At 34.3% G+C, this 13,426-nt stretch overlaps 1 protein-coding gene across 1 annotated transcript; it reads left to right on the plus strand.

Moving 5' to 3' along the window:
- The first annotated feature begins 10,557 nt into the window (after positions 1–10,557).
- On the plus strand, positions 10,558–11,569 carry LOC109179851 (two-component response regulator-like APRR5). Its single transcript, XM_019329326.1, has 2 exons — positions 10,558–11,069; positions 11,339–11,569. Exons 1-2 carry the CDS (start codon positions 10,820–10,822, stop codon positions 11,422–11,424), a joined length of 336 nt encoding a protein of 111 aa, XP_019184871.1. The 5' UTR covers positions 10,558–10,819; the 3' UTR covers positions 11,425–11,569.
- The last annotated feature ends 1,857 nt before the right edge of the window (positions 11,570–13,426 follow it).

The raw sequence follows: 13,426 nt of genomic DNA on the forward strand, positions 1-13,426 counted from the left end.
ACTACGAGATAGGAATAAGGAATTTATTTCCAATGTAGTTTTTCCTATTTATTTATTTTGAATAAATATTGTAGTATCCTTGTAATAATTTTATTTGAATAAAAATATAATTGTTCCATTGAGTTGAATTTTGGTACATACAAATTATTTGTTAAAATAATGTCAAATGTATGAAATAATTCAATATGGGTGCGTAGTGCATCACGGAACATTATGTGGAAAATGCTAAAATGGTTTAACGGCCGGAACGAAATGTAACAAGCGTGTTAAATGTTTGAAATCCCGTAAAAGGACTTCGGTTCTCGTTCATGTTGAACGATACAGATTTCAAAGTAGGACCAATTTGTCAAAAATTGGGATAACTATATAATCGTGAGCATCACAGCTCAAGTGTTGAATATTTTATATAATATTCTAAGAACGATTATATGAGTTTGGTTCAACTAGTTTTGGAAATTTGGTTGATTTGGTTTTGTTAATTGTGTTATAATTAACTTGATAAAAAATTCCAAATTATACTCGTATATTTAATTTGAGACAAATTGTGTTTTAGTGAATAGTGCTTTTGTAGCACTAATGGAAAGTGCAATTTAATTTGGCACTTTGAAGTGCAAATTAAAACACTGTAACAGTGCTATTAAGCACTAGGTAGAGTGTTTAATTAGGCACTTTCGGCCACTTGGTGGCTGCACCTTTAGGTGTTGAAAACTTAAGCATTTGGTGCTTTGGTAATAGCAATAAAGGTGCTAGATTATGATTGGTCTTAATGCTAATCTACTTAGCTTAAACCTTTCGTATGTGGCTAATTAAATTTAGCGTTGTGTGATTAGCACGAAAGGAGGTTTGGTTAATTGTATAATTGACTAATAATCATAGTGCGAAGTAGCACTGTAATTATAAATTAAGCAACGAAAAGTTGTTGTGAGTGTATAATTTAAAGCAATAGAGATTGCTTTAGAATCGGTGCGTTTTTTTGGCAGCAATGATTCGTGCTTGGCACTGATTCGTGCTTCAATTTCGGAAGCACTGGTTCGGGTTTGTGGCCTTTCGGTCAAATCCCGAATGGATTCGTGAGGGCTAATCTGTTAGCACCCACGAGATGTGTTAACGTGTAACACATGTTTGTTCTTTATAAGAACAAAAGAGAAAACCAAATTAATCATGGATTAATGCGGTTATGAACGATCGATGTGGTGAACATGAAACACCTATTGGTGAATTATGCGAAAGCATTGGTATCGTACTCGAGCGTACGACACGGTATTCACCTCAATCGAACGTTGTTGCCGAACATAAATATCAAGACGTTGATAAATTCGGGTCTACCTCAAGGTATGTGGGGTGAGACAATACTTTGGACAAGTAAGTACCTTTTAAATAAGGTTACTCGCATGAAATTCTTACGAATTATAGGTACGTAGGAAGTTTTCCTACTAATGCCTGAAATGTGGGGGTGCCTTGCCAAAGGAGTATATTGGGTTCTTAGTACACGAGTCCTATAGTTTGGATGTACGTAAGAACACAATAAATTCAATCAAGAAATTCATTGTTCTTTGAAGATGTATTTTTGTGAAGTTTCAATAAAAGACCTAGCACGTTGAAAGGAACTTTCGGCATAGCTATGGTTGAAGGGTATGAAAGATAACCCGAGCTCGAAGCTAGACGTAGCAAGAGAGCTAGGATTGAAAAATCCCTTGGTCCAGATTTCCTGACGTACATGCTAGAATGTGACGCGCATATTCTAACTTGTTTACTAGAGAATAAATTGGATTTTCTGACATGGTTGTTAGGAAAGGAGCCTAGAACGTATGTAGAAGCGTTGACTTTTACAGGTGGACCAACCCGAGAGAGGCTACCGAGAGTAAAGTAGATTCTATCTTATAGAATCATACTTGGAACTGGTTGTTCTTCCTTCAGGTTGTAAAACCTCGGGATCCTAAACAGATCACTAGTCAGAAGATAAAACCGGTTGGTTATATTGAAGTAAAATGGCTGGGCTTGTAATTGTAGATTACATGCAACGCGAGTGCCACGGTTACTTCGATATAAATATTCTCTTGTGATGAGAATGAAATCCATTAGGATGATACTTGCCAATAGCCATTTGGCGAGACTTGGAAGTTCATCAAAATGGATGTATCGCTTTCTTAGTAGACCTGGAACGACCTGAGGGTGTGTGGTTCCATACTGTGAAAAGAAAGTGTGTAATTTGTGAGATCGTTGTATGGTTCAAAACAATTTCCTTAGTATTTGGCGTGTAAGTTTTGATCATACAATGATGAGTAACGAGTTTAGTATAAACAAAGGTGACAAATGTATGCGTAATGCATACGATAGACAAGGTTATCACTATTTGTCTATACACGATAAACTCAACGTGGGTAGTAACGATCACATGATCAATTCTACTAGGGTCATGTTAAATTTGAGATTTGACATGAGACGAGTGAGTTTGGCAGATTTAATCTTCGAGATTGAAATCATGGGAAGACCGTATGGTCTCGTGTTAGCCAATCTCACCGAGTTGATTGAATCCTTGTAAAGGAATGATAATCAAGTGGCTTGGACACCGTTAGATACTAACGTACAACTAGCCAATAATCACGGAGATTGTACTTCTCACGGAGAATACATTCAGATTATCGGTAGTTTAATTGTATCAAATGGGTTGTACTAGGCCAGATATTGCCTTAACGGTTAACGAACTCGGTAGACATACGAGTAACCTTAGTGTTACGCACTAAAAGGCAATAGTGGAAGTTATGAGATACTTATGTATACTTGTGACTTTGGACTGCACTACGTGGGATATCTAGCCGTACTTGGAAAGTATAGCATGGATGTCAAAGGACACTAAGTCCATTAAAGGCTACGTGTTTACGTAGGCCAGTGCAGTTGGTTAGATGGAAATTCTTGAAATGATTTGTGATAGCTAAGATCCGACGGGATCTAAGCTGAGAGCCTTACACTCGTGTCGCGAGCGAGTAGGCCGAATGGCTATGCCATTATTTCGAGAATGTTCCTAGTGGTGAACTCGTACCTCCAATTTGTGTGCATTGCGATAGTCAAGCCAAAATTGGCTAAGTACAGAGTTAAATGTGGAATGGTAAGTCTAGACTTATAAGTCGTAGATATAATACCATTAAACAATTTCTCACAACGGGGGTTATCTCTATTGACTACGTGATGTCAAAAGATAACGTAGCGGCCGCTAACTCGCTAACCCGGTAAGCAAATGGTTGTGGAGAAGTTGGAACGAGGATTGGGTCTAAAGCCCTTGGACTAAAAGTTCTATAGTGGATACCCAACCTAGCTAGCACCTAGGTTCAATGGGACAACTAAATTATGGAACGGAGCGTGTCACTGTGGGGGTCTCGGACTCCCTACCACTCCTCGTTAGAAACAGTGACTCCCGCACGAGGCTAGCATGTTGATGCTTTAATGATTCGAATGTCGGTTGACATGTGTGAGTGTGCGGGATACTCGGAAAAGAATCACCTATGTGAGAGAGAAGTGAGGGTCGCTTCAAAGGAGAATTGATGGGCACAATTCTTCACAAACTCTTGCAGAACCAGGAAGGTGACCCACGACCAAAATGGGCACACTCATGAAAACAGAGCATGGTTAGGAGGTTCCTGTGTGAGATATGTCATCGTCTACACAAACGGCAATTGGTTCAAAGACATCGTGTTCTACCGTACAGCAAGTAGAGTAAACATGTCTTCACAAGGGAAGGTTCAAAGGGTATAGTGATCCCTACCTATCCTATGCAGGGATCGACCGTTGAACACAGTTGTTTCCGATTTCAAAATACCCTGAAAATCAATTTTCATTCATGTGGGGGATTGTTAGAAAAATAGCATTAAAATGGCATTTTGAGTGATTATTTTGTGGTACAAATTTATGTGGGATCCACTTCCGATTTGGGTCGGATCAATGTGGATTCGGGTTCTTCGTAGTGAGACGAAGAATTTGATATAATGTACGCTCAAAATGGGTAATAGGTGAATGAGAAATTGATTCTCAAAAATGAACCTATTTGAGAGAAATCAAAAACTTAAGTTTAGATGCTAATTAAAATTAGCATTCTAATAACATTCGTTGCACTGCACGAAAGTTGGGTGCTTAAGTGGATTAAGCTTTGAAAGCTTAATTATAAAGTTTTGGAATTGGGATGCACCTTTCGTGGCTTAATGATGCATGAACGAAAGGTGCATGCATGAAAGTGTTCCTTTGTTTTGAAAGCTTAATTAAGCTTTGGAATTGTGAATGTAGCAAATATGCATGGACGAATGTTGCATGGAATTGAAAAGTTTCGTGCTCCTTTCGTGCTTATGTGTGAGCTCCTTTCGTGGCTTTTAGATTCGGTGAGCACGGATCAATGTTATATGCATTGATTCATGTTGCACCGTTTCGGAGTTTGCGGACCACTCGGGTGTGGTTTCCGGTTCCAATTCGTTAAACTTTCGGGTTTGTACGAACTTCTCGGTCACTCAGATATTTTGAACCAGGTCATTATAGCCGATACGAATTAATCGGATATTAAGTTTGTGACCGTTTATATTATTTCGATAATAAGTACGACCGTTTCAAACGTTATTATCCAATTATTAAATTGGATTAATGTTGGATTTTATGTGCCATGAATATGCTATTAAATCTTAAATCTCCTATATAAACATGTTGTGGGAGCAACTTATTTTTTAAGGAAAAAGTGACAGTGATAGAGAGAAAGTGAGAAACAACACAAGAACACACACAAAGAAATTCTCTTTTCTTCTCAAAATTCTGCTCCTACTCCATTCTTGAAGCTGTGTTTTGCCCATGCTCTTGTTCGCCGGGTTCGTTCGTTTGGGTGCTCAAACGTCGAACCGTTGTACGTTTTATCCTGCGAAGCCTAGGCCACAACGCTCCTAGCACTTTTGGGAGGTGGCAAATAAGGTTTTAAGGAAAGAAAGGCATCTCGCCTAACTCGTACATTTTTTTCTTCTTCTCCTTCTTTCTTGTTGTTGGATTATGCTTTTAAGCAAAAATCCGTTCTCCCTTTTTTGATGTTTTCGTTGGATTGAACTTATAATCTGAGGATTATTAGTTCCAATTTTAGTTGATATATATTGGTATATCTTTTTCGTAGATATACATGTATATATAACCCTTGGGTCCGTTTTATATATATTTGTTTGTGTATATATTTCAGATAGATATCCAATAATATTTTATATACTTGTGTGTGTGTATATAAATATTATTTTTGAGATATAAAATCGATTTTGGTTCATTATCACCAACATAGAATTATTATATTATTACTAAAAACGGTGATGCTGATTAATACACATTAATAGTTTACTTTTAATTTTTATAAATAATAAATAATTGGTCGGTTTTATATAAATTATATACACATACCCATGCATATATTTATTGTTTATGCGTATTTATATTTTATATATAAATACAAATATATATAAAACAAATTAAATATTTATATATAGATTTTTGCTTAAATTTACTTATCCACAAGGACTTAAAATTTTAATATGTAGTGATTCTCAATAATGTTGTAAACTTTTTAACCGTGCATCGCACGGGGAAAATACTAGTAATATATTAATATGCTAATCCAAGCATGCTACGTATATTCATAAATTATTGTTATAATTATACATTTATATAGCATGCATTAAGGTTGGATTTAACATATTATTAACTCATAAATTCATTATTAAATATCGTTCAATTTTGGATCCATAGATCAATTTTATGTATTATTACCTACTAAAGCAGCTTGTTTGGTTTCCTTTTAATTTGACATATTTTAGTTTTATGTGTATCTGGGACTTTATAACCTATTTTGAACAAGCTATTTGTGACCTATCTTGGGTCATTAAAGCATGGATCTCATCATTTTGATTGATATTTAAATAATAATTGTAGCTCTTTTATTTGATTATAACATGTTTAATTTATTAAGTTTTAATTATTACTAACTACTATATTTTGGTATTCATCGTTGGTAATAATATAATATTAAGTTTTGGGTCTACTTCAGTATTAGACCATTTTTCATCCATGTTATAATTTACTTGGGCCATTGAGGTTTATGAGCCTAATTTGAGTGATTAAGTGCTATAATTATTGTCTTGGCCTGTTTAGAGACATTAAGGATTTAATTGTTATTTTGGCCATTAAGAACTATAACTATTGTTTAAGTTGATTAAATTTTTAATCTATCAATAGTTTTTCAGGGCCTTAATAATAATATTAAGTCTTTAATTTTATGGCAAAAGCAATATAGTTTGTATATTATTGTCTGTATAATGGTGATTTGATAATAGTCATGGTTAATTATTATGTGGTAAATTGAGATTAGTATTTTGCATCCCTTAATTACAGTTTTACCTTTATTGTAGTTATTATTAAGTTTAGGGGCTAATCTTATTTTATTACCTTTCATAATAATTATTATTTCATGGTAATCTGCTATATTTAGTATATTGGCATGATTACCACTTCATTTTACATGACTATTAATGTTGGTAATTAAGTTCTACCAATAAATTTTTAAATGTACCATTGGACGCTGCATCGAGACTACTAACACCGACAGTGAAGATGGGAGAATTATGGAGTTTTTCTTCTCTTGTAGATCATCATCGTTGTTAGCGTAATGGGGGGATGTGGTTTGCATCATTAAGGTTAGTCATTAATTATCTTTTACTGTTATTATTGATAATTAGTGCTACAGTTACAGTTAACCGCTAATTTGAACTAGTCACATATTTTATCTTTAGAAAAATGAAAACATTTAAAGGTGCATTACCATACTTTAGTTTGTCGTTATTATTAATATTAATAATGATTATAATGTTACTTATTGCTATTAATAATTAATTAATGATAACATTAATATTGTTATGGTATTCAGATATGTATCTTGAACTATTTCCAAATAAATTTATGTGATAATATTCCAGTACAGAAAATAATTTTCTTAGACATTAATGTTTTCCGGACTTCAAATTTTATTAAGTTTTCAAAATTTTATCCGAAAACATTTATAAATGTCTGCGATTTTAACCATTGATTTTTCATATTTAGTCTCCTACATAATGTGATAATATTATTATGGTTATTTATTGCTATTTTAGCTATTTGTAATTTTGCCATTCATAATAATAATATTATTATCTGGGTTATGGAGAGTGATTTTGAATCAATTTAGTAATTTTGAAAAAACATATTTTCTAGGCAATTGACAATTGCCATTAATTTCATAATTCATTTAGTTCTTTGAATTATGATTTTAGATCTGATTGCCCATATTTGGTTAAGTATGAATAAATGAATATTTGATGTAAATTCATATTCTTTAGTTGGTTCATACTCTTTAGATTGTTTTATGCATTCAGTCACATTATGTGCATAGTATTAAGTTTAATTATGCAATTAGAGATTGTGAGTTTTGATTTACAAATGATAGCATATCCTTTTGGTTTGATATTGTTTGAATTTGTAAATTTAGATATTTCTCATAAATTTGATCTTTATGCATTAAAACATTTTGTCATGGATTTATTGTTTAAAAATTTTAAAGTATATATCCAGTACATTATTATTCAAAATGTTGAGTCTCTTTTGGTTTGGACTCATTGATGTTTGAATATTAAATTTATACTTTGAAATCTCATATTGTACATTGCTTTAAGTTATGCAGTTTATTTGGAATATATGAGTTTAATGTTTAATTTATGCATATTTGTCCTACGCATAATATTCTGTTTTTTAAATTATGCAATTTTATTATGCCTTTAGCAATGCATACTTTAGTATGCAATTATATTAGTTCCTATTTAAGTTAGACTTATGCATAAACTTTAGTTGCGGTAGTGCCTGAATTTAAGCACGTTTAGTCTGCTAATTTAGTTCACCTTTTAAGCTTTAATCATAGGTGAACCATACAATTTTTGGTGTATACCCTACAGTTTTAGGTTCATACCCCCAAACAGTTATAAAGTCTATATGAATCGGGGAGACGTACTAGTTTTAATGGTCATGACTTAAGGTCATATTGTGCCACTAGTCTCCTTAAATTGATACTCTATCTAACGAATTGTTTTTCAGTGAGACTTAGTCTCTAACCACCTTTCCTTGGAGTATATTTAGATTTTCCCATATCAATCTGGTATAATCTGTTTGTCAAAATTTTAAGTATTCCTTGCCAATGTGATTTGATTTCGGTTCATTAAAGAATAACCATAGCATCTTTTAAGTTACTGAAGTCTCTTAAGGTTTCAATCTTGGTTAATTAAGGAATAGCCACAGCATATTCAACTACCTAAGATTATTAAGTTATGATCTTATAATTTTAATATGGTTGGGGAGTAGCCACAGCATCCTTAATCAGTTAAAATTATATAGGTTAGGCAAGGAATTAATAATTTTCTAGTGATCTTATATTAGGGCCTTAATTAAGTGGTGCAAGTGGACTACGCTTATTAAGTGGTCTGGTTGGACTGAATAACTAGAAGTTGTTAGTCCACCAAACTCTGTGCCTAATATAATCTTCGATGGATTGATGGAATACATGATGATTGAGGATAGCACACTCAGTTACGGTACTCATACTGCTCAGTAGACACCAATACACCATCTAGGGTTCTGAGTCAAGTATGAGACAAAATATGGCTAATGGTCTACCGTTCGGAGGCAACATAACAAGAACATCAACTGTGGCTGGAGATCAACACGACTATCGCTTCCGCTCATACGAGGTCAGGTTTCTCGTATACTATTATTAAGTATAGTTAGATTACTTATATCTAACAACAAATACTTCTCCAACGAATGTTTTAAGCCACTGAACTATTTGGGAAACAACAATTAAGCCATCAAACTCAAATAATCCTCAAATAAACCATTGAACCCGGAAAAAATGAGCAATTAATATTTTTAATAGGTTAACTCCAAGTTTTTGCTTACTGAATTGCCAAATGTTTATATTATTTAGGTTTTTGTAATTATAATCCACCTACATAGTAATATATTTTAAAGTAATTAAAATCAAAATAGTTTTGTCATGTCTAGATCTAAATTATTTATTTATTATTATTTTTTAAACAGGAGATCTAGTGAAAAAATAATAAATAAATAAATCAATCAATCAAATCTCGACAAGAAAAATTTATTTTGATTATACTTACTTTAAAATATATTACTATGTAGGTGGATATAATAAAAGAAACGTAAATAAAATAAAAACTTAGCAATCCAGTCAACAAAAACCTAGAGTTAACCTATTAAAAATGTTAATTGCTCTTTTTTTTTTCTAAGTTCAATGGCTTATTTGCTCTTTTTTCCCGGGTTCAATGGCTTATTTGGGGGTTATTTGAATTCGATTGATTAATTGCTATTTTCCAAATAGTTCAGTGGCATATTTGTATTTTATCCCATCTTTAAATATCGTTAAATACAAAGGCATTTTAATCTTTTTTTATACAAAGTATGTTGACCCGCTATATTTTTATTTTTATTTTTCTTAAAAAAATTCATAATTGAAGACCTAAATGTCCTTTTATTTTACTAAATTTCAACGATTTTTTTTACGGATGACAAAAAATGATCGTTTCACAATAATATTATGACCAAAAGGGAAAGTTCTGAAAAAAAGTGACTAAAAGTGAATTGTCATTTCTAAATCTATGACAACAAATAAAATTAACTCTAAATATTACACTTTTCCTCCTATATATATCTCTGATTAGACTTTAGAGTAACAATTATAAATTAATTTATCCAATAATTAGTATTACAATATGTAACCCTTCAACCCCACAAAATATCATACTTTTCTTCATAAATATAATCATTTTGCCCCTCATTAGTATTATATACTTTTTATCATAATATTCTAATATGCATACTTTTAAATTGAATTAATATCACTTTTGGCCCCACGATTTATGAGGTCCTATTAATTTTGGTGTACGACGTTTAATTTTTTCAATTTTGGTGCCTAACTTAAAATTTTTTATCAAATGTCGTCCTTCCGGCCAAATTGGTCAGAAATTTCCGTTGGCTTTTACAGTTTTAAGGGCAAAATGGTTAGCTCCAAAGAAAAAAAAAAAAATTCCTCCATTTATTTACTGAAGGCCAACTGTATTCTCCTATGTGTAATCGATCGAAGAGAATAATCCCAAATTTGTTTAAACCAATAAACATACAAGATGAAGAAATAATGAGAGAAAATTTCAATTTAGGTCCACGGACTATTGGAGTTATGTTAATTACAACACTTGACTTTCAAAAATGTTAATTTAGTACTTTGACTATGCAATTCTTATCAATTTTGGTCACAACGGTCAAATTACCGACCAAATGTGACCGAAAAATTTTAACTCACCAATTAATCTTAAATAGTAGGGGCAGAAACGTCTTTTATCCTAATCTCCTTCACCTACCTCCTTCCCTTCAGCACGTCCACCGAATTCTACCACCATAATCTCCGCCGCAGTGATGCTAAAGATCTCCGCTCCGATTATCACTGATTTCGCAGTCAGCAATGTTATGTCCTTTTGATAGCAATGAATATGATTGATTATGGGCCATTGGATGCGAGGAGGTTAAGGATTGCACGACCATTGATTATGGATGCAGATGGGCCTTAATATTTCGGAGATATTTTTAGATGGCAAAGCAATGAGAAACCAGACATGACACAGCATTGAATTTCACCACCTTCGACACACTACAGTTGGTTTTTTCTGTTACCGGAGCACCGAATATCGGAAAGAGTGGTGGGTTTATTTTGCTAGGGAGAATGGGTGAAGCGCAGGCGAACGGCGGCAGAACGGAGTTCGGAGTTCAAGAAACAAAGCAGATGGAAGTAATCGAGGCGAAACAGGAGAAGAATGGGGAAACAAACAGCGCAGAACCGCCGCAGACGGCTGCGGCAGCGTTGAGGTGGGAGAGCTTTCTGACGAAGATGGTGCTCAGAGTTTTGTTGGTGGAAGCTGACGATTCTACTCGCCAGATCATTGCTGCTCTTCTCAGAAAATGCAGTTACAGAGGTTAGATCCATGTTCAAAGTTTGATGTTTGACTTAGAAAACTGTAAGAAACCTTAATCTTGATCAAGTTGGGGTTGGATTCGGAGATTACTATAAAGTTTTTGAAATTTAGTTTATGAGAAAGTTCTTGAATTGCAGTTAGTGCCCAAAGGTTATAGACAGGCAACCTATGAAAGGTGAAAATTGGAACCAAAAGATCACTGTGTTTTCCCAATCTAAAAATCTGATTTTTTATGGGATTTTGAAAAGTCATTTGTTGTGTTCTTGCAGTTCCTGATGGTCTGAAGGCATGGGAGGTGCTGAAAGAAAAGCCCAGCAATGTAGACCTGATCTTGACAGAAGGCGAAACGTGTTAGCTCCTCCGCCTGAGCAACTATAAGAAGTGAGATTTGAGAATGAGGTCGGAGAAGAGGAGAACGAAGCCAGACTGCCAGAGGCGATAGCAATGGCGTATCCTATTTGGACATAACATGAAATGAGGACTTTGCCCCTTTCATTTAAGATTAATTGTTGATTTAAAATTTATTTTGCATAGTCAAAGTACTAAATTAATATTTTTGAAAGTCAAAGTGTTGCAATTAACACAACTCTAATAATCAGTAGACCAAAATTAAAATTTGCAAGTGAAATTAAGATGTTGTAAAAATGGTGTGAGCAAAGTACCACTTTAGTTTTGCCCAGTCCTCATTCCTCCTCAAATAAGTAGTCAAAATTGAAATAGTACGGAGTATAACATAGTCGTTGCTTCCACTGCCAGTATTTGCCATAACTTTATTCTCCTCACAAGTTGACCGTAGAAAATGGCGTATTTAGTTCAACTGCTCTCCGTACTCCTCTCCTGCTTCGCTCTCTTCTTCGTACCAGGTGCTGCAGCATTACGACTTCCGGTCGGCCTTTTCTCGACGGGCGTGACGAGCTGGACACCAAGGCACTTAAGAAATTTTCTATCTCGAATATCTTAAAACGTGCACCAAGGCCAAACTGCTGTTCTGCAAAATCTTTAACATCCAACCCACATAACCACTGTGGAACTTCTTCATGAATCATGAGATAATCCTAATCTTAGACAGGAATTTTCGACATTCAGGAATAAACGAAGTGCTTACGGTCATATAACTACCCAAAACCAGGCAGATTACCATAAATTTCTCTTCAATTTGGAAAAAATTTGACACCAAACTACCATAAACACGAAATCAACAAGCATTAGTATTTTGTTCAGTCATCTTAAATGCCAGGATTGTTGTGATCACTAATTAGTAACAAATGGAATTATGATTATGCAATGCAGAAACACGAAATGAACTAAGGAAGAAGATAATAGATGCTTACCAGGGACGGAGCCAGGAATTTCGTTGGTGGGGGGGGGGCAAAGAAGCAGGGATAGATCCAGAAATTTTTTTCATAATTTGAAAAAAAATATCTAAGAAATATAGGTATAAATATTATTGTTGGATATAAGCAAAAAATAAAATCCATCCAAACTTTATAAAAATATTCCTAACAAAATATGAAACATAATTAATTTGATAAAATAATTTAAAAAAAAAAACACATTATAAATTACATATCTCATTATTAATATAAAAAAATGTTATGTGTGTTTGTTAAATATTTAAAAAAAAAACCACTCCTGCTCTTTCCTACTACGTATGCTGACGCCCTCAATAAATCCTCTATTTCCAAAGAGAATCCTTCGTCGAGAACTGAGTATTTATATTTTTACCCCTCTTCGGTCTTGTGCGCTTCTGTCGTGTCCAGGTTTTGTTTCTCTAGTTTTCCTCAACGGAATTCCATTTTTTCCGGTATGCCCATACTGAAGAGAACACCACTCCGATCACCACCGAGACGCCGGAAATTAAAGAAACCGCACCGGACCCGGGTCTCGCTTTACCTCTCTCTCCAAGCCCGTCACTCCGATCACCACCGAGACGCCGGAAATTAAAGAAACCGCACCGGACCCGGGTCTCGCTTTACCTCTCTCTCCAAGCCCGTTTGATGAAAAAGTTGGATCTTTCGGAGCTTCTTGATTTGGGAAAATTTTAGGGTTTTGAGCTTCTGGCTCCGGACATTGGGTCTCCAATGGGAACCCACGGTGGCGTTGAAGAGATGAGCAGGAATGAGGTTGGATAAGTTGTTGTCGGAGAGACTAACGGAAGGTTGAAGAGATGAGCAGGAATGAGGAATGGCTGAAAATGACTACCATCAGAGAGATGCTTGCATAAAGGAGATTAATTGATATTCCTTGAAATTTGAATTTCATAACATAACAGAGACATGTGCGTCAAGGACACACCGGATTTCAGTAACTTCTTCGGGTGTGTTTGGTTCACACAAAGGAATCGGAATCGGAATGGG

Source organism: Ipomoea nil, unplaced genomic scaffold (assembly GCF_001879475.1).
Source record: "Ipomoea nil cultivar Tokyo-kokei standard unplaced genomic scaffold, Asagao_1.1 scaffold0980, whole genome shotgun sequence".
Lineage (NCBI taxonomy): Eukaryota > Viridiplantae > Streptophyta > Magnoliopsida > Solanales > Convolvulaceae > Ipomoea > Ipomoea nil.

Excerpts from the sequence above, each read along its gene's own strand:
- LOC109179851 (XM_019329326.1), top strand. The coding sequence starts at position 10,820 with ATGGGTGAAGCGCAGGCGAACGGCGGCAGAACGGAGTTCGGAGTTCAA. Across the intron at positions 11,070-11,338 it reads CAGAAAATGCAGTTACAGAG|TTCCTGATGGTCTGAAGGCA; the intron begins GTTAGATCCATG and ends GTGTTCTTGCAG.